At 38.6% G+C, this 26,570-nt stretch overlaps 2 protein-coding genes across 2 annotated transcripts; one reads left to right on the forward strand and one right to left on the reverse strand.

Annotated features, from left to right (window-relative positions):
• Positions 1-10,053: 10,053 nt before the first annotated feature.
• On the forward strand, positions 10,054-13,052 carry agt (angiotensinogen; the record flags this gene model as incomplete). The annotated part of the gene is made up of 6 exons (XM_080037189.1): positions 10,054-10,470; positions 11,145-11,517; positions 11,969-12,093; positions 12,255-12,403; positions 12,493-12,649; positions 12,754-13,052. The coding sequence occupies 6 exons, from the start codon at positions 10,054-10,056 to the stop codon at positions 12,928-12,930; spliced, it is 1,398 nt and encodes a 465-aa protein (XP_079893315.1). The 3' UTR covers positions 12,931-13,052.
• A 3,982-nt stretch (positions 13,053-17,034) lies between these two features.
• cog2 (component of oligomeric golgi complex 2) lies at positions 17,035-25,881 on the reverse strand. Its single transcript, XM_080037211.1, has 18 exons — positions 25,736-25,881; positions 24,682-24,843; positions 24,012-24,077; positions 23,832-23,912; positions 23,521-23,624; positions 22,922-23,030; positions 22,497-22,676; positions 22,245-22,369; positions 21,759-21,885; positions 21,487-21,626; positions 20,964-21,025; positions 20,715-20,866; positions 20,036-20,221; positions 19,799-19,871; positions 19,176-19,318; positions 18,526-18,665; positions 18,111-18,294; positions 17,035-18,016 (listed from the first exon to the last, which is right to left on the reverse strand). The coding sequence occupies exons 1-18, from the start codon at positions 25,790-25,792 to the stop codon at positions 17,918-17,920; spliced, it is 2,190 nt and encodes a 729-aa protein (XP_079893337.1). The 5' UTR covers positions 25,793-25,881; the 3' UTR covers positions 17,035-17,917.
• Positions 25,882-26,570: the final 689 nt, after the last annotated feature.

Genomic DNA, 26,570 nt, shown 5'->3' on the forward strand with positions numbered 1-26,570 from the left:
TATGTGAATTTTCAATCTGAAAATAATCTGGTAACTATAGCAGTCAAATAAATGTAGTGGGGTAAACTGCAATATTTCTCTTGTTTTCAGCGCACCAGTGAGCAAGACATGAATGTGTGTGAAGTTTAATACATTTAGTCAGAGGAGAGTATGGTCATCAACAGTGATAATACAGGTGTCTGTATTGTATTTGTATCTATTTCTAAGGAAACTTTGGATAATAATTAGTAATTTATTTCATGAAGGTTTTAAGAATAATATTAGAGTTGTGCAATTCAATGTGATAGCAAGATGCTTTTTCGGTAGACATTTTGATCACATTGTGCAGCAGCTTCTCTGCCGAGCTCTGAGGGACATGGTACTTACAGTTGTAGTCGTAGCAACAGTTGCCATAGTATTGACAAGAGCTTGAGCAGGAGCAGCTTCCAACCTGGTAGCCACAGTTGTACTCGCAGGAACCTTGAGCTGCAGACAGAATAGAAAAAAATATTTCCATATCGCTTAATATCACATGTTTCAGGTCTATCCCGGTTGTATTGAGACTTTTTTTAACGTTATTTCAGGCCTGGATATCATCACACTGTGTTGTGTGCAAAATATACAAAGATCTTGGTCATAATCATTGTGACTTACACACAATTCGGTACTCAGCACGAAATCCTGATTTGATAACTGAACCATCACTGGTGAAGTACACAGTCAAAGCAGAACCGGTGGAGTAGAAGGTGGGAGTGTCCAGGCCACGGAACAAACTCAGAAGCCTGCTACCGGTACTAGTGCCATCATAGACGGCAATGGCATCACAGCAGGTCTCAAGGCTGAGATAAGGGGCAAAAGTAAAGCAAGAGATTACATTTAATGATGATACACAAAATGTATTAGTCATTGAAGAGGCCTTCTGCATATACTTACTCAACACTAGTGAACCGTAGCCATATGATGTGGCGGCCTGGTCTGATGTACCATGTGCATCGTGCATTGTTAGGGTAATTGTTTGGGTAGTTGGGGCTGTAAAAAGTGCCACTACTGCCATACAAGGTGCCACCACAGGGTGCTGCTGAAGAAAAACAGGATAATGAAAGTCTTTTTTAATCACTTAATTCAGAATGAAAAACAAACAAATGGATGGCAAGACGAACAGGAGATTAATCCAAGCATGAGAGCATCATGAAAACCAGCATTAAACATATAGTAAATAAATCATCTAATGTTTGTGTGGAACTGAGGATTTAGATGAAGCAATAGCAATGTGTAGTTGTTATTTAAATTATATTTTGATTTATGATGTGTTGGGAAATCTACATGTCAAATTATATATGAGATATACCTTCAGTTTATTTAGTCAATAAATGACTCATTAGGTCTTAGGTATCAATGTAGGCCTATATTACATTTAATATTTGGGATTTTCTCCCCTGACAAAAACTGGCACTCATGCAATGATTTGGTTGTTAATTGCCAAACCTCTGTTAGGTAATTGCTGATATGGATTAGTTACAGCAGTGAGACGTATCAATAATCCTTGCTGCTAACAGCAGAAATAAACTTTTCACAACTAATGACCCTATAGGTTGAGAGTTTTTCATACCTGTAGTGGGTCTGAAAGGTTCAGGAGTGGTTGCCTGGCAGTAAGCTTCATGACAGAGAGAAGAGGAAACAAATGTTACAAACCTTTACACCTATTGTTACTGTGTAAAAATACACATTATTCTAATCCTGTATTTTGTTCCGTAACTGTGTACAAAAAAATGTTATCCCGCCATGTCCACATTGTTATCCAATCGGCCAGCAGTTCTTTTCAGTGCACCAGTTAGGAAGACTTGAATGTGTTTGAGGTTTTTTCTTTTAAGGTTTCGCTTTGAAGAACAATATAAGAATTGTACAATTCAGGGTGATAGCAAGATGTTATTTGGTCGACATTGAGATCACAGTGGCTTCTCTGCCAAGCTCTGAGGGACATGGTACTTACAGTAGTAGTCACGGCAACAGTTTCCATTTGATTGATAAATAATTTAATAATTTCCTTTTGTGAAGGTCTTTGTTAAAGAATAATATTAGCAATGCGCATTTCAGCATTATAAGCGGTAGACATTTCCATCATAGTGTGCAGCCCATGGACATATAAAGAAAGGTGCAGTCAAGCTCTGAGGGACATGGTACTTACAGTAGTAGTCATGGCAGCAGTTTCCATTGTATCGACAAGAACTTGAGCAGGAGCAGCTTCCCATGTAGCCTCCACAGTTGTAACGACATGAGGGCTGAGCTGAGAGACACAGTAAGATAGAGTCTTACCAAAGTATTCACAATTTTCTTCCAGGATTAATGAGTTTGATTAAAGAGGTTTGTTTTTCTGTCATTAAATATATCAATACCTGTAGTGTCTGGTGTGGTTGCTGTAACGTCGTCGGTGGATGGAGTGGTTGACTGGCAGTAATCTACATAACAAAGAGAATGATAAAAGTATTAACATTTTTACACATCTTCTTATTTTCCTGTTTTCTGTTCTGTAATTGTGAACAAAACATGTTATCACAGCATTAACGTGTAAGCACTGACTGAAGTCTTGACTCCCAGCTGAGATGCATAGCCTGTTAACACTGTTGATTTGTTAGGCACTTACAATTGTAGCCATAGCAACAGTTGCCGTAGTATTGACAAGAGCTTGTACAGGAGCAGCTTCCCATGTTGCGTCCACAGTTGTAACGACATGTTGGTGGAACTGAGAGACACAGGAGGACAGAGTCTTAGCAAAGTATGAACTATTCTTTTTCAGGATTCATTGTAATGACATGAGGGCTGATCTGAGAGACACAGTAAGATAAGGTCTTACCAAAGTATTCACAATTTTCTTCCAGGATTAATGAGTTTGATTAAAGAGGTTTGTTTTTCTGTCATTAAATATATCAATACCTGTAGTGTCTGGTGTGGTTGTTGAAACGTCGTCGGTGGATGGAGAGGTTGACTGGCAGTAATCTACATAACAAAGAGAATGATAAAAGTATTTTTACACATCTTCTTATTTTCCTGTTTTCTGTTCTGTAATTGTGAACGAAACATGTTATCACAGCATTATCGTGTAAGCACTGACTGAAGTCTTGACTCCCAGCTCAGAGATGCATAGCCTGTTAACACTGTTGATTTGTTAGGCACTTACAGTTGTAGCCATAGCAACAGTTGCCGTAGTATTGACAAGAGCTTGTACAGGAGCAGCTTCCCATGTTGCGTCCACAGTTGTAACGACATGTTGGTGGAACTGAGAGACACAGGAGGACAGAGTCTTAGCAAAGTATTAACTATTCTTTTTCAGGATAAATGAGTTCAAAATGAGCTTTTTAATGAGAAAATATATATATGTTAGATACGTTCATACCTGTAGTGCGTGGTGGGCGTGTAGTTGGGGTTGAGCAGTACTCTGAAAATGTTAAGAATAACAGAAGTGAATTATACAACCTTACCTTACAACCTTTTTCTGCTTCTCTTCACCTCTTATTTTAATCATGAGATGATTAACAGGTTAGAAGAAAAACTGTGGTTTTCTTACTTTGACAAATGTCTAATCTGTTTGTTTTTTTGTTTTTTTTTGGGGGGGGGGGATTATTGAATACCTCTGTTATTCATTATCTATTCGAACTAAAGCTGTCAAATAAATGTAGTGGGGTTAACTGCAATATTTCCCTCTGAAATGTTGTGGATCAGAACTCAATCAAGGATTCCACCATTGCTCACCTGTATAGTCTGAACAACAGTTCCCTCTCCATTCACAGCTTGAAGAGCAAGAGCAGCTTCCAACCTGGGAGCCACAGTTGTGCCTGCAGGAACCTTGAGCTGCAGACAGAATAGAAAAAACAATTCCCATATCACTTAATATACAGTAACTCAGACACACACAGGTCCATCTCGACTACTTCTAAGTTTGGACCTCAACTATCAAAGATACTTGCAAGTTAACCAGAACCAAAATGTATTTGCTAAAAATGTTTAATATTTTTAGATATACATAATAAATAAACCAAGAATCAGGATTTGACATTATCCTTCTTATCTTGGTAGCTGATTTACCTGTGGTAGCAGCCACTGGAACGTCTGTGTAATAGAGAGACAAAGAGACACTTAAGGGCAATTCTCAACACATTATGAGACTCAGGTCAGAGGCACATTAGTGATCTGAATAAAAACGTAGTTTAAGGTTTAATGCATTCAGTTTAGTTAATTTAGCTGAAACACATCAGTTAAGCCATCTGGATGTACAGACAAACATTTTTTGGTTACAGGACAGTTAAAGCTAAACTTTGTTAACTTTATTCTTTTAATTTTAGTTGTAATTGTTTTTTTGTATGTTTTTTACCTGTAGCATCCGTTCCATATGAATCTGCTGTATAGAAGCGATCAGCACCTGATGGATTATGATCAAAAATAATCAAACAAAAAAGGACAAAAAGAGTATATTAGCCCCTTACTTAGATACTGTAATCTACTGTTTCTCATTCTCATCCTTCAAACACAAACGCAAGAATAAAAACAAAAATTAAAAACACAATACCAAAGAGACAGACATAAGAATAATTAAATACCTTGCACTGCATGTGTGCTGATCAGGCTGCAAAGAACCAAGAGAGTCCACATCGTGAATTTGTTCACCTTCCAACCTGCTTCAGATGCAGAATCTGGCAGCTTATATAGCCTGATGCTATCAAAAAGAGGTAGGGACATATTACCCAGTCATCATTGTGAGAAAACACACACTTGTGCAAAGATTGTTCACCTCCAATTACAGGATGTGTTTTAAGGTATTTGCTTAAGACACGGAAGAACTCAATGAGGGTTTTTGAGAAGTTGCATACGAGCAGATAATTTAAAACAATATGTCCACACTACTGATCTTACACGTGTAACTGACGTATGTTTAAGTCATTCAATTCCTTCAAATAAAACCTCACCATACAGTAGAGTATAATTGTTCTGTAAAAATTCAGAATTACTGTCAAATTTCAAAATGATAAGCATTTTATGTTTTACATTTTACCTACATTCACACAGGAGAAGCAGCTCTTCGGTGTTATGCCCCTCGCTCTCGTGCCTGGAATAAGCTCCTAGCAATTCTTAGGTCGGCCACCACTCTACAATTTTTTTAATCTGGTATTAAAACATAACTATTCAACTCGGCTTTTTAAATAACCTATACGTCTATATATGTATTGCCGGATGTAACTTGTTTTTTTGGTCTTGTCTATTTCATATCTGTATTTGTTTAGAATTTTAATCGTCTTGCTTTTTTTTTTTACTTTTTTTATATTCTTGCATACTTTAATTGCAGTTAAAGGTTCAGTAAGCGGAATGGTCAGTTTAGCTAACCTCCTGTCACTGACTGCAGTTAGCAGTCCCCTCCCTCGTCCCGACGTCACCACATTAATGCACTGCGGTCTTCAAGCAGCGAGTTATCTAGCATCATCTCAGATAAGTAAGTGTGATAAAACATGATGAAAACCATCAAAACAGACATTGGGAAGGATTTTTACCTGCTTTTTTTCCTGCTATTGTAGGCGCATAATAAACATTCTGGTGCCGGTTGGTAGCGTTCTCTCTTCTGATTGGATATCAGTTTCGGGATCCCCGAAAAGTTTATTTGCCGATTACATGCAGAGCGGGTGACTGAGAGATCGGCTCTATGAAACGCGCACACTATGTAAGTGATCACTGTATGAATAAAGAGCGATTTAACACTTATATTAACATAAATAAACCGCTTACTTCACCTTTAAATTGTAATTGGTTTCTTTTTGTTTTTGCAATGACCTCTTTTTGTTTTTACTCTGTAAAGCACTTTGAATTGCATCCGTGTATGAATTGTACTATACAAATAAATTGCCTTGCCTTGCCTTACATTACATTACATTAATAGATAGCCTTGTCAAAGATGGACAGACCAATGTCTCAGTCAGAATGTCAGAAGAATTGGTCTTGACTGAAATATAAGATTCTTGGTGCTTGGACGATGAATCTGACTTCTCATCCAGTACCAGCATGAGGCTGAAATATGAATAAAATAAGTCTATAACTTTTGGATATATTGCCTTTAATTTTTGTAACCACATCCATGTCTATTCTCTATTTGAATGGTAACAGTAGTACCCCATATTCAGGTCAGCAATTAGCTGTTCGTCCAAAACGATGCTTATGACTGAATACCTGTAAAGTAAATTCCCATCAGCCACAGCTGTGCTTATGTAGCTAATATTAGCTTACTTACTTACTAAACTAAGATGTTAAACATTCTTAAATATTCATTGTATTAGGGTCATTTTGAAGCACATCATTCGTCCTATGCAGTTTTAACAGATGTTTCTATTGTTGGTGTTTGCCATGGGTCCTAATTCTTTATTCAGTTATGTTATATTAGAATAAAAATGACCACATTGGTTTCACCATATAAATGAAAATAAATGAATTAATTGATTTAAACAAATAATTTTACCTAAATGACTCAAACTACATGATGCCAGTTAAATAAGTTTTTTTAGTACTAATCAGGATTGAACTTGGGACAGAAGCTGCAATTTGTTTTAAAGAAAAGTATATGTTCATGTTACATGAAAAATATCTGTAACTTCCCAAAGGCAATAATAATCTGTTGTTTTGTTTTCTCTCAGATGACATTAATTATATAACTTAAAATGTAGTTTTTTAGGATTATTATTTAATTATTATTTAATTGCGTTCAATGATAGTGCAAATGGATAGAAAATTGGGGAAGAGAGGGTAACTAGGCTAATGACATGCAGAGAACGACCACAGGTTGGATTTTGAACCGCCAAGCCTTAGTCGGGGGGAAATTTGGACATTTTCATCTTTGTTTGAAAATGTGTATTTAATATTGTAAATGTTTTATCAGTGAGATTGTTATTATTTATGAATTTAAAATGTTAAATTAACTTTAAAATATTTTTTGTCACAACTTTTAAGACCAAATCTGATCATTGTCAATAGTGTTTTTATTTGATTTCAAGTTCTTCTGTTTAGTAGGAATATTGGACCAATACATTAATAACAAGGTTTGTATTATTTATGTTTTTCCTTGAGATCTATCCCTTGTATTAAATATATAATAATACAATAATCATTCATAAGTTAAAATCAAAGATACTCTACATTTAGCATTTGGCACGAATTACATGTTTTAAATTGTCCATTACGTAACAGACTTATACCCAAATCAGTTGACAAGATTCCAAGAAAAACACAAAAAAGGTTGTTCTATTCGTTTTACATTGCTTACTGTTTGATTGACTTTTGGTCCGTCAGTGTTTATTTTTTGCTTTACAGACTCTAAATTCCATGTCATAAATTATCAGTGCTGTAACAATGTTTATACATGGGCTGTAAAACCCTAAACCTGACAAGTTGATTATCTCTAGTGAGAAAATCTAGTGTGCCTTGCTCTGTTGTATCAGGTGTGAGTGAAGGATTTTCCTCATTATGTTCACGGATGTCTCCTTTTTTATAGTGATTATGAACCACATCACTTAATAAAATGTCCACCTGACCTGCCTATAAAGAACATTTATAATTTGTTTGCTCTTTCTTTTCCAAGGACACGTATAGAGTTTTGTTATCCCTCTAAATCCAGTTGTAACATCCTTTTTAACAATTTGATAGTGGCATGAAAGAAAGATGGAATCAACACAGTAATGATTTGTTTGATACAATTTGCATTTATTTATTTGCATTATATTAGTTATTTCTCATTAAGTTCAAAAAACAAGTCAGTGGAATGTGTGCAGAACTTTCATGGTATCAATTAACGCAGTTTAACGAATATTATGGAACATGTATAGTAAACAGTAAATCTGCACTAATAACATGGAACTATTAATGTGAATATTACTACAGCTCCGGAAAAAATTAAGAGACCAATCTGGAATTTTCTTAAATGTTCATCTCAACATTACTTAATGGAAATGCTCTTAATGACAATATGTTGGTGGGGAATTTGGTAGAAATGTTGTCAGTAGTTTATAGTATAAAACCAAAATTATCATTCTACTCAAACATATGCCTATAAATAGTCAAACGAGAGACACTGAATATTTGGAGTGGTTTTTTCCAGAGCATAGATTATATCACAATGTGAAACACTAGAAGTGAATCAGTTAATAGAGATGAAAACATAAGTAACATAGGAACAATAACAGCAGAGTAATATGATTAATGCAAAATGAAAAGTCAATAGTCCCCCTCTTTCTCCTTCTTATTTTTTCATATTTAGATTCAATTGACCCAGGTTTGGGACTTGTTTCCTTGATACTTGAATGACCCTCTAGGTAGAGGACATTTCCAGAGAACATGTGTTTATCAAGAGCAAAATTCCCTCTTCACAAATAAACATCTCCAAAATAGGATGATGACATTCTGAGTCACTCAAAACATGGCTAACACAAACAAGCCATGGCTGTCCCTCCGGGTTCCCCACTCGGCCTTTGTGAGAAGTTTAGCTCTCCCTTTACCCCCATCCAGGAAGCGCTTGCATCATTCTCCTAAAGTCAACATGCAGAGGGACATATGGTGGTCTCTTTCTTCCCTCTGTCAGACTTATTTATCTAAAGCAGTAGCACGCCGGTACAAAGCCAGCTGTGAGTCATGGCAGCAGGAGCCCCTGACTCAATGCTGCTTTGGTTAATCAGTAACCAGAGTGGGTGCACAGTGGCTGGCAGGGTTAAAGTAAGGGAGCAGAGGAGGCAGGACTTCACTCAGCTTCTCACTCAGCAGCAAAAGCAGACACACGGTAAGAAGACACTTTAACTTTATCCCAGTAACTGCCTTTTTGATTGTAAATGTTGTAAAAACTGTCAGGAATGAGGGGGAAATGTTTGAGTTAAGAGTTCAACTGATTGGAATGATCTAATCTATTGTGCAAATGCCTCAAAATACAGTTCTAGGGGTCTAAAACTTGTGTAAAATATGGCAATTTGTTCAAACTGTCTCGTTAGAAATGTTCAATGTTCAAATCATTTCCTTAGTATTTCTACTTGAAGACAAGGTTATTATGAATCCCATACTTTCTGAATAGTCAACATTCTTGATCTTGAAAGACAACATCAGTGTGTATGAATCAGCCAGGTATATTTTTTACCTACATGATCCAGTCATTGGGTATACAGGTGGGACCATTTGAGTCCATTGGTTTTATTGACAATAGACCAAGGCCACGTCCTGGGGTACATGTCCAAATAGAGGAAAATCTAGTGTTTGCTCATCTCTTTCAAGAGTCCATCAGTCCAAATTTCTGCACATTCGACTCAAAAGATAAAGTCCTATTTTTGCATAAGAGCACTCAGACAATGAATTTTCTTTTGCGGACAGCCAGGTTAATGCATAAAAAGTGTTAAAAAGGGAGGGAAAGTTGTCAGTTCAACTTAGATTGCCCACTGCAGTGTGTGTGTGTGTGTGTGTGTGTGTGTGTATGTGTATGTTTGTGTAAAAGCTAGTTTTTTCAACTTTATTTATCAACTTTAGATCATTATAGCCAGATTTGTTGAGTGGGGGATATTTCCCAATACGTGTGTGTCCAGTCTAGTTTTTATGTCTTCAGCATGTGAACTTGTTGGATGACTGCCAAAGCACATCTTGTTTGTTTCACCAATCCAAAGGCTGCTTTAACTGGATCCAACCACACAATATATAAATGAAACATTCATCTAATTTTAGTCAGGGAACACATGCAAATTCACGTTGATGCATCTTCATTATCAATGCGCCCTCTGTTGCAGAGGGTAATGCCTGCTCTCATTCACTGACCAGCAGGAAAGGGACACACACAAAGAGCAGTCAATCTGTCACTGACATGCCTCTCTATGTCCACTGTTCCTTCTAGCCAATCCTTTCAGACATAGAAAACCTTTCTCACCAAAAACCCTACTAATAGTGATGTGCCGTTCACAGGGCCACCCAATGCTATACTCAAGAGGCAGCAGTTGATCTTTGCAAAGTAAAGAAAATATCTTGTTTCCCTCCACAGAAGGAATCATTTAAAGGGACTACAAAAACAAAAACGGTAAGATGCAGATTCTGTGGTCGCCTCTTGTAGCCCTCCTAGTCTGCTGCTACCACTCGGGATGCCACGCCAACCGCGTCTACGTTCACCCCTTCCATCTCTTTGCCGCTGAGAATGTCAGCTGTGAGACCCTCCAGGCCCAGGCCTCCAAGCCCCTGGTGACCCTCCCTGTGGCCCCCCTGGATCCAGAAGTCCTGACAGCGGACAGCAGAGACACGTCAGAACTGGAGGCCCAGAGGCAGAACATCACGGAGAGGACGGCGGTGCTGGCCGAGCTCTTAAACTCTCTAGGCCTGAGGATGTATCAGGCTCTCAGCAGCAAGCAGCAAAGCACTAACATCCTCCTCTCCCCCGTCAACACCTACGGATCCCTCGTCACCTTCTACCTGGGAGCATCCAAGAAGACAGCCAGCTCATTTCAGGTATTTGCTTTTGCATTTTGTTCTAATTGTTGAGACGAAAAGAAAAAGAAGCCCCTTAACTAGAGGAAATAGGGGCCATTGGAGAGGCTGCTGGTTCGATCCCACCATCTCTTACTATTGTGTCCTTGAGCAAGGCACTTGAAACCCCATAACTGCTCCAGGGGTGCTGTACTGTACTATGGCTGACCCTGTGCGAAGACCCCCTCTGGAGCATGGTGTGAGAGGGGATTTGCAAAAAAGACATATTTCATTATAGCTTTGTGGTAGTTTACTTTGTGTATACAGTATCTGCCTTGTGTTAAAGGTGGAGTCAGCGATTCTGGAGAATGCTTGTTATCAAATTATTTTTTTTCGTCAAAATCAGTGAATATCTCCTTACGATTAGTTACCAGAAAAAAAAATCCAGTGTTGATACACACCCTTGTCTCTGTTAATGGCTATGTTGCTGGCTACAGTGTTTGTGCTTTGTTTACATACCCTTTGTTTACCAGTATACAGAGCCTAGGCTGTGTATTGACACCAGATGTATTTTCAACACACACACAGTAGGGATAGGTAGGGGATCGTGAGGAGATATTCACAGATTTTGACAAAAAGTGATTCGACAAAGTTGATACAGTCCTAACCATCTATATGGTTATCAGGTCTTGTAAATTTCCCTTCTTTCCTTCAAGCTTCTAATGGGCCTGAGCAGTGGCACCGACCCAGAGGACTGTGTGTCCCTCGTGGACGGACACAAAGTTCTCAAGACCCTGCAGAGCATTAACTCTCTGGTGGACGATGATAGTGATCTTAAAGCTGAGATCACTACCCAGGTGTGGGCCTTCACTCGACAGGATGCTCAACTATCCGAGGACTTTGTTCAAGGCACACAGGACTTCTCAGACTCATCGTTTATCCGTGGCGTGGACTTCTCCAAACCTCAGGAGGCAGAGCAGCTGGTGAACAGCTTTGTGGACAAGACATCGGATGGGAAGGTGAAGAGCATCTTCAAGGATCTAAATGCCAGCAGCGACCTTCTGTTTATTACTTCCTTCAACTTCCAAGGTCTGTCTCTGCACCTCTATTTTGTTCAGACCTTTGTTTAGTTCATTCTAAAGGAGAACTGTGATTCTTAATTTGAAGTCAAAGATAACATTTTAGGAGTGCAACGTTAACAGATATCAAATCTTTAGATTTTAAAAATCTTTTTCACAATGCTAGGATCGTAATATTAAATACCTAAGTCTGTGGCACCAAAGATTGTCATTGAATAGATAACAGTTTGCAGATGTGTAAAATACTTTTTTAATTTTTCTCTTTTCATTGTTGAGGGATATAGAAAATACTGGACCACTTATGATCACGACCGGATTTGCAATTATTTCTCAGAGCTTAGATTGTCCACATATGCTGATTTACCAAAATGCAATCTTGCAGATAACAATGTTTAGAGTACTCTCACCTATTGCACCACCTTGCAGTACAATAACTGTGTTCTCTCATTGTGTCCGATTAGGCAATTGGAAGACAGCCTTCCAACCCGAGAAAACCTCCTTGCAGGAGTTTTATGTGGATGCCACAACCACAGTGATGGCCCAACTGATGACCCACACGGGTCAGTACTACTTCCTGAATGATAAGGTAAATCTGAGTTAAATAGACTCATTTTGTACAGCAATTTTTTAATCAATTTGTGCATTTCTGTTGTTGGATATTAAACCAATGTAGTTAAGTGAGTGAGCTTGCTGAAATCTGATTGACTGGATTTTTCCTTGATATTTGATTATTTTGTGAACATGAAGGTACAGCGGTGCACAGTTGTGAAGCTATCTCTGAGCAAGCGGTCCTACATGTTGCTGGTCATGCCCCATGAAGGAGCAAACCTCCATGACATAGAGTCTAAACTGCGCACTGACGTCATGTCTGACTGGCACCAGAGCCTCCAAGAAGGGTGAGTACTTTACTTATAGTCCAATGTTAGTTCAAGTACTTTTCATTTCAAAAATGTAATCCTGCCTCCCCTGTTGTCCATCCACCCAGTCTGCTGGAGCTGTCACTCCCAAAGTTCTCCATTTCCTTTGTGAATGATCTTCGTGACCTACTGACCCAGATGGATCCAGAAATGGAGGACATACTTTTGGGCTCCCAGGCTGAGTTCAACCAAATCAGCAACATCAAACCCTTCACTGTAGATAAGGTAAAGTAGATGAGTGGTCAACTTGTCATACAATTTATTTTAAAAATTAATTATTGGTCGAGACTGTGTTTGTGCATCATTCACTGATTTCTGTCTCCTCCCAGGTGGTCAACAAGGTTATGTTTGAGATGTCAGAGGAAGGAGCAGAACCTCAGGAGAAGATCCAGGAATCGGGCATTTCTGTGAAACTGACCATCAACCGGCCGTTCTTCTTCTCCGTCATAGAAGGAGATTCTAACGCCATCCTCATGCTGGGCAAGATCACCAACCCCACCCTCTAGAGTTATATAGTACTTAAAGCTAACAGAAACCTCTGACATTAAAACATGTCCACCGTAGCAGGCCCATTTCTTTACAATGTACTTCATCGCCTACAGCTTGAGTTTCTGCAGGTGTTGAAATAAATCATTTGACTGACATCGCATTTAGATCATACCTTTGTTTTTCAACTGAAGTAATGGCCACATTCTGTACAGGACAGGAGGAAGGGAGCACAACCTCAACCAAGAGGAGTCTATTAATATTGAACAGTGTTGTAGTTATCGTTCATAAGCTAGCTGATTTTTGAACACAGTATTTATAAAAACCTGTTACTTAAAAGTTGCGTTGTTCTCAAGCAGCCTGTTAAAAAACTAACATTTGTTTTCTGTCAAATCTATTATAGCACAGTTCTCTGTACAGCATTTTTCAGTAGAGTAGGTACAGTAACCATGAGTCTCTATGAGGAATGACTAATTATGTTGTATATTGTAACTAAGAGTTTATTTTTGTTTTGTTACGATTTGTGATTGCTGTAATAAAACATTTGTATCCCAATACAGTTCAAATGTCATTGTTTTGTCCTTTCACTTCCATTCTTCAGATCAGAATTAAAATAAACAGGAGCAGGAAGCCTCCAAAACTGGATTTCAGGAAAATGCTGAAGTTTGGAGCTTATTACATTTTTTGGTTAGGGATTACTTAACAAATAGGGGAAGGTGGGGTGATTTGTGCAACTTTTTACTCAAAGTGATTTTAAAGTGAGGCCTTGACAGTTATGTCTCCAACTCAAATATGTACATATATTTCAGGATGTTGTGCATCCCTGGCAATAAAAACTTTGGATCTGGAATAAACTGTTTAAGAAATATAGCTTTCGGAAAAAAAGTTGTCTTGTCGCACAAATCACCCCAATGACAAAGTCACCATCATCATCTTTCTGGCCATCTGAACTCTCATCAGTGGTGTCGTTAAGTGGAATTGAGATGTCACTCTCTTCTGAGCTACTGTAGACAATCACTTTCTTTTGGTGACCAGCGTATACAGCCATGCCACTGGCACAACTCTCAGAAATGTACTTTGCACTAGTTGCTCCGTGCTTGTGGAACCAACTGCCACCTGACAAATGTGATTCCCCCTACATTTCTGCCTTTAAATCAAGGCTCAAAACCCATATGTACACCCTGGTGTTTCCTCCCCATTAACCTCTGCACTACTTACTTACCTCTGCACTACTATCTGTGTTTATGTGGATGTATGGGCTTTACGTCTTTTATTTTGGTTATTGTTATTTTACCTTCATTGTTTACCTACTGAATGCACTATGTACAGCACTTTGGACAGTGCAAACTGTCATAAATGTGCTTTTATAAATACATGTTACTTACTTACTTACTTATAACTCACCCAGGCCCTTGCGCACAAATCACCCCATCCCCAGAATTTTGGATAATAGGCATGATGCAGCAATTTAGGGTTGACATTGTGCTAATTATATAGACTCAAAGTGTAGCATACCAAAGCACTAAAACATGTGTCAAATGTTTTCAAACGTGTCTATAATTGTTCAGACACAATAATCAAAAAACCTTGATCATGGAAATTTTACTTTGAAAGGCAAAACACAGTTTTTTGAGCTTAAATGTGCTTATATCTTATTCCTTGTGTCTCCCTTCTTTACAGGATGAGTCAAATGGATGGCTCTTCTTAAATATGTGGTCACATTTCCAATTTCTTCCACGGTTTTCTAGAAACAATGGGTTTTGCAACTTCCAAAATGCACAAATCACCCCACCTTCCCCTATAACTGGCAGTAGCTATAGAAATTGGGATAAAAAAACAGAATAATTAATCAGTTATTTTCTTTTATTTTTTTAAGTATTTAATCAACTACTGCAAACCACACATTTTTTGCCTTTTTAATTATGTCTTGATAAATCGAATTTGTGTATATTTCTCGTCCTGTTTCAAAAATCTTGCCTTTCATAGTTACTACTTCATTTTCTGTGCATAAAAAGTATATTACTTTATGCAATAATAATTTACTTGTATGTTAAAGTTATAATATCAGAATCTCAAAAACACTCACACTCACAATTCAAGTCCTGCATTGAAAAGGTGAAGTAAGTAAAAGTAGTCTCATCTAATCAGGAATATTTCCTTCAAAGTATTAAATGTAAAAGTAGGGGAGAACGGGGTAATTTGTCACACGGGTAGGTTGTCGCATCTCGGAACCAGAAGGCGCTGTCTGTTAAATTTTGGTATGTAAATATCCAGAACTGGGATCAGAGGTCACCTACATAGTCTTCCTTGGAGTTAGACTGCTGAATTTGAGGTGAGAGGGCTGTTTGTGTTTTTCATGTCAAATTGAAAATATTTAGCTCCTCAGTATTTTTCTTCTAGGCTTTTACACAATGGGTTTATAACAAAACACTTGTTACCCTAAAAAAGTGTGAAGGGTAAGCTATAGTTTAGATAGTTTTTAGCAAGCTAATTAGTTGTCAGATGGTTGTTGGCATTGATGCTAGCAAGAAATTCCAGTTGGAGTTGGTCATCACATTTGTTGGGGGGTTTGTTGTCACAGCCAGGAAAGGAACCCAATAACAAAGGAAAATGTCAAGCTGTATCCTCACTGACACCCCAGAGAAGGAGAGAATAGAGCAGGAAAGGCAGCTAACATGCAAAAGAGAAAAAGGGCAACAAAATCAAAACCCAGTGCATCCCAAACTAGACCAGTTGCCAAGGCTACTGCACCCCAGTGCACTCAACCCCAGCTGGGGAAGAAGAAACAGACGAGAAAGAGACAGGAGGAGGAATCTTCATCAGATTAAGAGGATAGTTTGTGTTTGGTTTGTATGGAAACATTCTCCAGCACCCATTCAGGGGAGGTAAGGGAGAAGTGTTGTATGTGCAACCAGTGGGCACACAATCTCTGCTTAGTTAGAGTGAGCAGACCCTACATTTGCCATCACTGTAACTCAGTGGGGCGACTGTGGCTCAGTTGGTTGAGCGGGTCGGCCGATGATCAAAGGGTTGGAGGTTCGATCCCCGCCCTGCCACCTGTGTCATAGTTGTTGTGTCCTTGGGCAAGACACTTCACCCACCTTGCCTCGTGTGAATGTCGATAGTTAGCTTGCTATCGGTGTATGAATGTGTGTGTGAATGGTAACGTGTAAATGGGAACAGGTCTCCCTTGCAAAAGAGTCTCCGGACTCAATGGGATTTACCTGTATAAATAAAGGTTAAAAAAAAAAAAAAAAAAAAAAAACTCAGATAGTGAATGTGTATATCCTAGTTGAGTAGGCTATTATTGTTAGACCTATTTGTTTTGTTCTTTATGTTGTTACATACAGTAGGTTGGTCTTAATGGTTGTCACAATGTGTTAGAGTGCCTTTGATGGTACATTTCTTCTTTGTTACAATAAGTTAGAAAAAGTGAGGGGTTCACATTTCAAGCCAACACCTTAAACTTCAATTTAATGTAGGAATGACTATTGAAAGATGTTTAGGTGATGAGCAATTCTCACTAGAGTAAAAAGTGTGCCTACTTACCCCGGTCTCCCCTAATGCAGAAAAATGTCCCTTGTGACTGTTACACTATTAAGTATGATATAATTACATTTTAAATACTCATGCATTAATGTTAAAGCAGGATTTACTGTTGTTGCTAACTGAGGTGAAGCTAATTTTAAATGATTTTTGTATAGGACTGCAACAAACTATTGTTTACCTTGTTTGTTTTGTTTTGTTTTTACCCAGAACCAAAAAAATGTGTTTTGTCCAACCAATAGTCCAAAACTCAAAATTAAATTTAAATTATTAAAATAGTTTATAGGGAAAGAAGCAGATCCTCACAATTCTATATTGCGTCAATCCACTATTTGATACTAGTTACTACTTTTTAAACTGTGGGGTAATTTAATTTATAAGAATACATTTTTTACAAGCTGTTCGTATATTTTATACATAAAAAAGTAACAAAAACTGTCGGATAAATAAATAAATAAATAAATAAATAAATAAATAAATAAATAAATAAATAAATAAATGAATAGTAAAATATTTCCCTATAAAAGAAAGTGGTGTGAAAAGGACGACTTAAGTACAAATACTTACATTTTGTACCATACTTGATTGAATTTAATCAGTGACATTCCACCACTGCTTCTGCCATGATCAATAAAACTTTGCAACCCAAAGAATAAACAGGTAAATCACTTTGAATTTAAAATAAATTCATGTTTAAAAAACAGAAAATCATACACTTGAACATTGAGTAGTTGACTGACAAACAATGCACTACCTTTCATAAAATTACATCTGTATTTTCTTTGTAATGTAGCCCTCTGCAAATGAGACAATCTGTAACTAAGGTTGCATTCAAATGCACAAATTCTACGTTCAAAGTTTGTTATCTATTCCCAAAGTTCCATTAGATTATATTAAACACTTAGCTTACATTATACAGTTTAACCCAAAAAATAAACATGTTGCACACTTAGACTTCTTCATTTCAAATGAATCCTTCACCAAGTAGCAGAAATTAGATGAATATTGTGTGATTGGCATTCTCACTCTCTTGTTATGCAACAACATTGCAGCCCAACATATGATCAGTACAATTATTTTCTATAGAGTGGTGCATGTCACCAGCATTAGTCACTTTATAAAAAAAATATTTCATGAACCAAGTACCCTGCCGTCCCTTTAAGTTCACATTGCATACAGCAGAACCAATGTTGATGCAGTCCCAATTGTTTCTCTGCTGCTCCCAACAACAATACAGCCTGACCAGACGCAACCCTGGCAGGGTCCGGCTGTTGAAATAGTTGTGTGCTGTGGCTTTAAGGACAACATTCAACATAGACGTGTACAAAAGGATTTCAGTAGTGTCAGTTCTTCGTACATTCTTCCTGGTCTGGTCATTGTAAAACTGTCACCTGATCCATTTCCATCACAAGGAAATGCAGGGATGTTAGCGGGTTTCAGTTACTGTGTGGAGTCCACTTTTTACTGGTTCTGTTCGGCAAGCTCTCGGGCTTCTCTGACAAGGTCCATCAGTGTTGAGAACATGGAGATGTCACTTGGTTGAAGACCCATCTTCTGGATCTGAAATGCATAACATTACAGAGCAGTGTAAGAGAGAGCAAATCAAATCAAAGTTATTTTGGATGACCCCTAGTCTCCACACATGCCACCCTACCTGTTCCCCCAGGTATTCCACATCCAGGGCCAGCTGTAGTCGGATCTTGCTGTCGTCTGTGAGTCCACCGTTTGCTCCCGCCGTGGGAGTCGTGGTCGCGCCCTTTCTGGCTTGCTTCAACCGCTTTAGACTCTCTTCCATCTTTCTCACTGAGCTCAGCACTTCTGAAATGGTCTCATAGTACCTGAACACGAGACACATTTAAAAAATGTAAGGGGTTAACCGACGTTGTGGTACTCAAGAAATCTGTAGAAAATGAACTAAATACAAATGTCAGAAATAAATACATTTAATTTTTTAGTAAATTGTAAAGCTGATTCGGTTAACATCCTGCTTTCTAATTATTCAACACTGGTACTGTACCTGGGTCTATTCATGTTTACAGGTGTGTATTTGTTTGTGTGTGTTAGTTTACCTCTGTGTGCAGTCAGACAGTGTCACTCGCAGCCACTCTTGTGCAGTAGCGGGAGTGACCAGCCCCGTGGAGTCAGTCAGCAGCTGATGTAGCGGGCGTAAGGCGTTGTCCATGTAGGCTGAAGCACGCACCGGCAGATCCTGTTCAGGCAGGAAGACACACGTTGTATGCACACTGAGGCTTTCACAAACATGGCGGTCATGAAGAGATATCCATTTCAATACACGCATGTGTTGAGAGATGGGTGATATGATTCTTGTCCAAACCTTTCCATCACAATAGCACCAAACTTCATATTCTTTATGTAGAGCTATGCAGTTGTCATATATCTTGAAATTGCTTTATGTGAATTAATGTAAGTATGCCCTGAAGTACAGGAAAATATGAAAAAAAACCTGATCTAAATGTCTTTACAATTATTAGTGTGTCTGTGTACTGTATCTGTCTGGTCAATGCATTACAAAACGGGAAATATTAAGCATTTAAAGCTGGGGTCAGTGATTCTGGAAATGAAATGAAATGCCACAACACAGTTCCAAGGATGTTAGCCCTCCAGGTTTTGTCTGCAGCAAGAAATCCTTACGTTCGCCCCAAGATATGTTGAAATATATGAGAAACATGTATGTTCTCGTGTTTGCAGCTTCACTGACCTTGTTAGTCCTGCGGTAGAGTCGTGGAACCTCAGAGGCGCTCTTCAGGAAGCGGCAGCAGCGTTCAGTCAGATGCTGGGTCATCCTGGTGTTCAGAGTGGGAACACTACTTGACAGGCAGGCCTTGGAGTCTGACAGTGCATCTGACGTAGAAGAGAGAACGCGTAAATTAAAAAACACACGGTCCGAATAAGCATTGCCTTCAGGCCAGAGATGGTGATCAAGGAAGCCAGCATTTGTGGAATGTTGACATTTTGTGACTTATATATTCTCTTTGAACATTTCATGCTCAAATGCCTATTGGGGATTGAATTGTTACATTTTGAAATGTCAGTGAACACTAGACTTTCATTGATGTGTGTTTTCCATTAAAAAGAAGACCACAGTAGATTCAGTGCAGTATCTGCATCCATAAGATTTACAAGAAATATTCCAAAGCATTTGAATTTACACTAGTATCGCAGTTTCTAGTCAGAGAAACATCCTATGCTTCATAACAGGTGTTATACTAGTGCACTGTGCATGCCTAAGAGAGTCCTCAAATCCTCCTTCACATTTCTTCCTCATTTCCTGACAAACCATTTTGTAAGATCAAGCAAATGTGCAGTGTATGGGTGCCTCACCTTCCACAGTAGCAAAGTTTTTGTATCCAATGGCTTCTAACCGCTGTCTGACCATCTCTGACAACTCTGCGATCTAGGAGAAACACAAGCAGGCCATGAGATTGGAAACAATGGCAAAATTCTCAAAAAGGGTTACATTGTCACTAGCTCAAGCCAAAAGTAGCCCAAATATATGTAAATAAATTAGAACTGTATATATTTGAATACTTTATTATTTGATTTGTACGTGTGCACCACCTTCTCCTGCAGCTTTTGTATGTCAGCAGCAATGTAGACCAGCTGTTTGGTGGACAGGGAGGCAGGACTCCCGCTCTCGCTGCCGCCCTCGTCCACAGACGTTCGGCTGGAGGTGGAGGAGGCTGAGCTGGGCAGAGGCCTGGTGGGCTCTTTAGTCACCTCCGCAGATGGAGACTTAGTCAGGACCTGTGTGGACGTCCAACAAGTTCAAGAACAAGACCTATAACTAGGGCTGCGTATCGTTCAAAATGTTTCGATATTACAGATGACGATGCATAGACTTCAATACCGGTTCCTGAACGATACTTTTTTTCGATATCAATTTTATGAAATTAGATTTAACAAGATGACTTTACACATTATCGTAAAAAAACAACAGCAACTACAAAATATCAATAAATCAAACTTTAATTTAGCTACAAACTTAGTAACTGCCTTTAGATTACCACACATTCATATCTCCTGTGCCACTGCAGCTCCACACAGCCATTACTTTTACATCTGTAGATTGATTGCATTTTTCGATACTTGATGGTATTGAGTCATTTCGGTCGGTACCGAAAAAGTATTGACCTTTGATAACCAGCCCTACCCATAACATGGTTACTCATTGGCATATCTTTGTCAGACTTGAAAATAATTTTTCAAGCATTATAGTCCTTTACCGGTTTAAGTTTACCTCATCAAGAAACATTGCATATCGTGCGTAGAGCTGCAGCGTGAGCTTCCAGAAGCGGTGGGCCAGAGGTGACAGGTAGACTTTGTCAGACCAACATCTCACCAGGCAAGACCACAACACCTCAGATACCTGCAGGTGGAAGGCACTGCCAGCTGGACATGAACACACACAAAAGCAACAGTTACTGAGGATGAAGTATTAGGCACACAATGATGACAATAACATTCATAATAGAGAAAATATTCCTACGTGCTGCTGCCTCAAGTCTATCACTTATGGCATTCTCCAGACTCCCTGCTATTTCCTTGTATCTGAAAAACAAGGAGAGACGTGCAGAGATGATAAGGACAAAACAATCAATGTGTGTGTCAATCTGCTTATTTCTATGACGTGAAACAACACTGTGTGGACTGTACATTTCGGACTTTCCGAAAATTTGGACTATTGCAAAATGAGAACATGAGCACTAATCTTTAGGGTGTGTGTGTGGACGTGAGAAGAGGTTGACAAACAGTCAACAACTTCTTTACTTTTCCACGCAGATCAATGGTCAGTCAGTCAAGGTCCAGTCTCATGTTTATTGATTATGTTTAGTAATCCACTGACACACACACAGCCTCGACTGACATTCTGCTTCTTGTCATCGCTCTGCTTGAAACTCCCACCCACGCGCTATTTTCCAGATTCTCAAATAAAATTCCCTTTTCTCGTTACTTTGTTTAACTCACACACAGGGGGTCTACTGTACATAGTATATTGAGGCGATACGTACCGTAGTTGAAAGTAGACAGGCAGGTTCCATTTGTTGTGGAAGCTGGTGTACGAGGGGTGAACTCTCAGTTTTTTCACACTGGCCTGTGAGCTGCACTGACGCTCAAACATCCGCACAAACTCCATACTCGCACTGTAACGCTGGAAGAATCAACAGAAAGCACACACACACACACATAGGTGAAACTACTTAAACTAACTAACTAATATTATGTGACAGTCACAGTATACAACACAATTACACACACGCTGGCTGTGTCAGTGCAGCTGTACCTCAAAGAATATGTCGGGGTTTCCAGCGTTGAAGAGGTAGGCCAATCTCTCCTCTATCCCTTTGATAATCTCCGGCCAAACAGAGTTCACCAGGAAATCATAACCCGGCACTTTGTCAGCTTTGTCACTGAGGAGAAAAGGAGCAACAGCCCATTCAAAATATGATATGATATTATCTACATTGGTCACTACTGCAGACACAGATTCTTTCTATGTGCACAGTCTAGGAGTAATAATTGTTTTAGGGTTTTTTTTATCTTCAAAGGCCACTCAATGTTCAATGTCAGGTTAATGATGCACGGTACATATATAAATATGTAAACAAAGAAACAGAACACAATAAATAAATATCTAAAAATGTGTGGTCAATATTTCTAATGCGCGGGCTCTACATATTACAGATTTGCTTTTTAATTAAGTAGACGCAAGAGGTTTTTAAAACAATGAATGAATTGAAGGAATTTGCTTCCATGACACCATCAGTACCCGGATATGGCTCCTCCTGTCACCTCTCTGAGCAGTCTACAGTGATGAGGAACAAACTCCAACAGTCTGGAGTACATCAACTGGAGACCATTCGGAGTCGACTTCACCACCTCTTCTACTATCACCTAGAAGGAGGGGGAGAGGGCGGGTAAGGATGTGCTTACAAACTTATCAAAAAACATGTGTACAAAAAAAAGGCAGACGTGCTCTTGGATATACTGTTCATTGAAAAACCTGTGTGGCATGTTTTACCTGGTCCATGTACGGTTTGACCAGCACCTGTCCCACCAGGGCTTCGGCATCTCGGGTCTTGTCTATGGTGGCATAAGTCCTGAGGCAGTGACGCACCATGTCCACGTTGGAGGTCTGCAGGCCCTCGATCATCAGGCCCTCCAAGGACTGCTGCAGCATGGAGGTGATCCCTGCAATACGCTGGCACAGAAGAAAATAACCCTGTCACATAGTTATATTAAAAAGAAAATTGAATACAAGTATGACATATTTTGGAGACGTTTCCTGTATACTTGTGCAAAAGGTAGAATTGTTAATTGGACACCACAGACACTTCATTATCATTATCAATTAATTACAGGACTGATGGATAGATAGAAGATTAGCCAGACAGACACATTGGATTGTTGACTTGCTGTCTGACAGATTGGCCCATTGACACTTACAGGTCTGACTTTGTCCAGTAGGGGCATGCCTTTGCTTTGTACAGCGTGGAATTGCAGCTGGTTGAACTCTGTAGCAATCCTCTCCAGGATCTGACCTGCTAACAAGGGACTGTATGTAGACAGACAGACAGACAGACGAAAGAGAGGCAGAAATGCACGAAAGTTGAGTATTCCATGCCTGCAGTGATCAAACTCAAACAATCAGAGGCTCTGGAGTGTTACAGTGTCTCTTAAAATAATAATAATAATAATAATAATAATAATAATAATAATAATAATAATAATAATAATAATAATAATAATAATAATAATAATAATAATAATAATAATAATAATAATAATAATAATAATTTTTAAATTATATGATTTGCTCAAAATTACAAAATAGAAATCAGGCTTTTCACACTGCCGCTCCAAAAAAAGATAAACATTGAAATGTATTGAACAGGAATTCAATTTGTGATACCTGGTTAAGCCAAATAGTGAAACACAAATATTGCAAGAAGCTACCATTACTTATAAAAAGCCTATCCACACTCAACGAAGGGTTAACTAGCTAATGATCTCAGTTGGTTTGTTAGTGTGTCTTCTTTTCCCACCTGCTGATTTCCAAAGAGCTGGATTCCTTAGCGTTCTGTGAGTGGAGGATCTTCTCAATCTTCTCCACAGAGCGCACCACCTGAATCAGCCTCAGTACACACACCTGATGGATAGGATCAAAAAAACTATGAATTGAAATCGTGCCACAGAAGAGAGATGTCTTGGAAAACTGGTTTTGCCATACAATAATTCAAAAGACTGTTTATCACAGGACATTGTGAAGCAACACCTTTAAATATTGTATTCATATTTACTGATGAATACAATGTGATGGAAAGATGAATTCAAACGAAAAGACAAGGGGCCAAACCTTTTTGTTCTGCAGATCTTCCTGTTTGGATAGCTGGCTGTCTATGGCCTGGATCACCTCACTCACACAGGACCGCAGACTCTGCCAAAGATGACAGCCAGAGAGACAGACATGCATTAGACAGACATACTGTGGCAGAAATGTATCAAAGGTTACATTATACGTCATCAGAACACATACCATAACCTCCTCTCGTAACTGACCCAGTGGCACAGAGAGCTGATTGAGGGCTTTGTCCATCCCCACCTGCAAGAGGGAACAGAGGCCAAAGGTGAGCAAACGGTCTACCTTTACACTATAAGGTTTATTTTCAAATGGAAACCTGCGTGGTATGCACCCTTTAATTTATGGAAAGCATATTAAGGGCCCAATGATACAGAACCTTTGAGGATGAGGCACCTATGGATATTGTATAATACAATTTAGATGACATTCTATTAAAAAACGTATTACGTTTTTCATTAGAATGTCAGTATTTCTGATTCTAATAACAGATAATACACACATGTATTTTGTGATAGATGACATTTAACCACAAACACGTTTTGTTAATTTGGAACAATATCCGTAATTGACATTTAAATCATTATAAATAATAGACAAAAACATAGAAAAAATATTTAATAAAACTGAATAAAGAATGACCTATTGCTGGAGTTCATTGCTATGTCAACATACACACCAATACCAAAAATGTACCGAAGTCTTTTACTTTCTAGACAATTTGGCCTTTTAGACATTTTAAGATCATTTGTCTAGGTGTCATCCCTGTCCTCTGGTTGTAAAGTTCAAAATAAATATACAACCCCTGTTGGGGTGATGCTGCTGGGCAACATTAATAACAACTGACCAGGTTGGTGGAGAGGTTAACAAAGTCGGCATAGTCTTTATTGATGAGCTCCACCATGGCAGTTTTCAGCAGCTTATAGTAGAGCTCCAGGTCCTCTCTCATCTCCTCCAGCTGGACCTGCTTCCGACAGTCGGCCACAAACTGGTCAACGTCAAAGTCATCCTGCAGACAGAGACAATACAGACACAAGATCAGATGACGGACCAAAGGACATTGACATATTTGGTAAGCAGTCCAAGATGATCAGCCATGCATACAGTAACATTCTCATTTCATTTTAATTGTTTTACATTTTCTGTGGTGTCCGTACAGATAGTAACATTGACGATTTTTCTGAAAGAGCACTTAATGAAAAAGACTTTGCAAGAATTGACCATCTTTGTCAAATAATTACTAGACAGATGGATTAACACAGGAGCAGTCTGACAGACAAAGTTACCAATTAACTGAATGGCTATTGGTTATCAGTTGTCTGGCTTGAACGCAATGCATACTATAACAATCCAGTATTACTGAAGTATTTTTAAATACCACTTGGATAAAATGAATAAACACCAATTTTACAAAAAGAAAAAAAAACAGCCTACAATGCTTGAGATGTGCAAACTGGGGCAAACGTCTGAATGGAAATCAACATACAAGACTTGCTGGATGCTCCCAAAGCATCTCATCTGAGTACGTACATGTATGTAATTAATTACAGAATATAGTTTACCTGATTCGTATCAGAGACCAGATAATGTGGATAACAGCACAGGTTGCTGTCGATGAACGCGTCATTTTAAGATGAACTTATTCAATGAAGACCGTTTAATGACTCGTAGGAGTCCTGTTATTACACGTCGTTTGCTTGAGGACTGTGTATAATGTACAATAACGTAAACGTTACGTTACAACTTGTACGATATTTACAACATTGAATATGGCAACGATAGAGGTCTTAATTAGCTGGGTTTAAGACAGGAGCATCCAGTATGAACAGCTAAGCACAGTCAACTCGCAGCATCAAGCTATTGTTAGCGCTTTACCAAACGAAACGTGAACGATGCCTTACCTTCATAAAAACGTCTTTGTCGAAGCACAGAGAATCTGGTCCCTTTGGTAGATTCATCTTGGACTATAATACACAGCTACGACACACACAGAAAAGAAATGTCACAAGCCCCCAGCTAGCTCAGCATTTAGCTCAGCTGCTGTCACCCAGCTTCCGCAAACATGGCAAGAGCACCAAAGAAGGAGAGTCAGCAGGACCACGCGATAGGTTTCAATAACTACAGCGCCCTCTAGAGGCAGCGAGAAAGTGCAGAATCACCATGCAGCATGGTACCAAATACAGTTTACGATACAAATGATACATAGAACAGAGCATACAACAAGAAAATAATTAACATGTAAAATTGTTATAATAAAAGAACCAAATAGAAAATATCAACAAATATTTAATTTGTCCAGTATTTTATTTTATTTTATTTTATTTAACTATAGGCCTATATGTAATGTTATACTTCATACATTACGTCTCTATGAACTATTGTCTTTATGACTTAGCTCCTCTTGTGTGTATCTCTTAACACATTATTTGTGTATATTGCATTGTTGGAGGGATTTCCTTGCCAACGACTGCGCCTCTATTTGTTGTGCATAAGTAAAGAAACTGGAACTAGAAACTTCAACTTAAATTAAAAAACACAGTTAAATGAGCAATGAACATAGGCTAATGTTAGTGTATAAATCCAGTAAAGTAGCTGTACATAGGCCTATATAGCCTTAGTCTAATGAATTTCAAATTGCATGTGACTCCAATACCTAGATGATTATATAAGTGATGTAGTAGGCCTATTAGGCTATGGCCAACATGTTGCTATTATTTGGAACAGGGTTAACACAAG

This window comes from Ammodytes marinus, assembly GCF_949987685.1.
Source record: "Ammodytes marinus genome assembly, chromosome: 11".
Lineage (NCBI taxonomy): Eukaryota > Metazoa > Chordata > Actinopteri > Uranoscopiformes > Ammodytidae > Ammodytes > Ammodytes marinus.

Coding starts and splice junctions, on each gene's coding strand:
- cog2 (XM_080037211.1), bottom strand. CDS start 25,792: ATGAATCTACCAAAGGGACCAGATTCTCTGTGCTTCGACAAAGACGTT. Junction 24,078..24,681: donor TTAACCTCTCCACCAACCTG/GTCAGTTGTTAT, acceptor TCCCTCTTGCAG/GTGGGGATGGACAAAGCCCT. Junction 19,872..20,035: donor TACAAAAGCTGCAGGAGAAG/GTGGTGCACACG, acceptor TGTTTCTCCTAG/ATCGCAGAGTTGTCAGAGAT.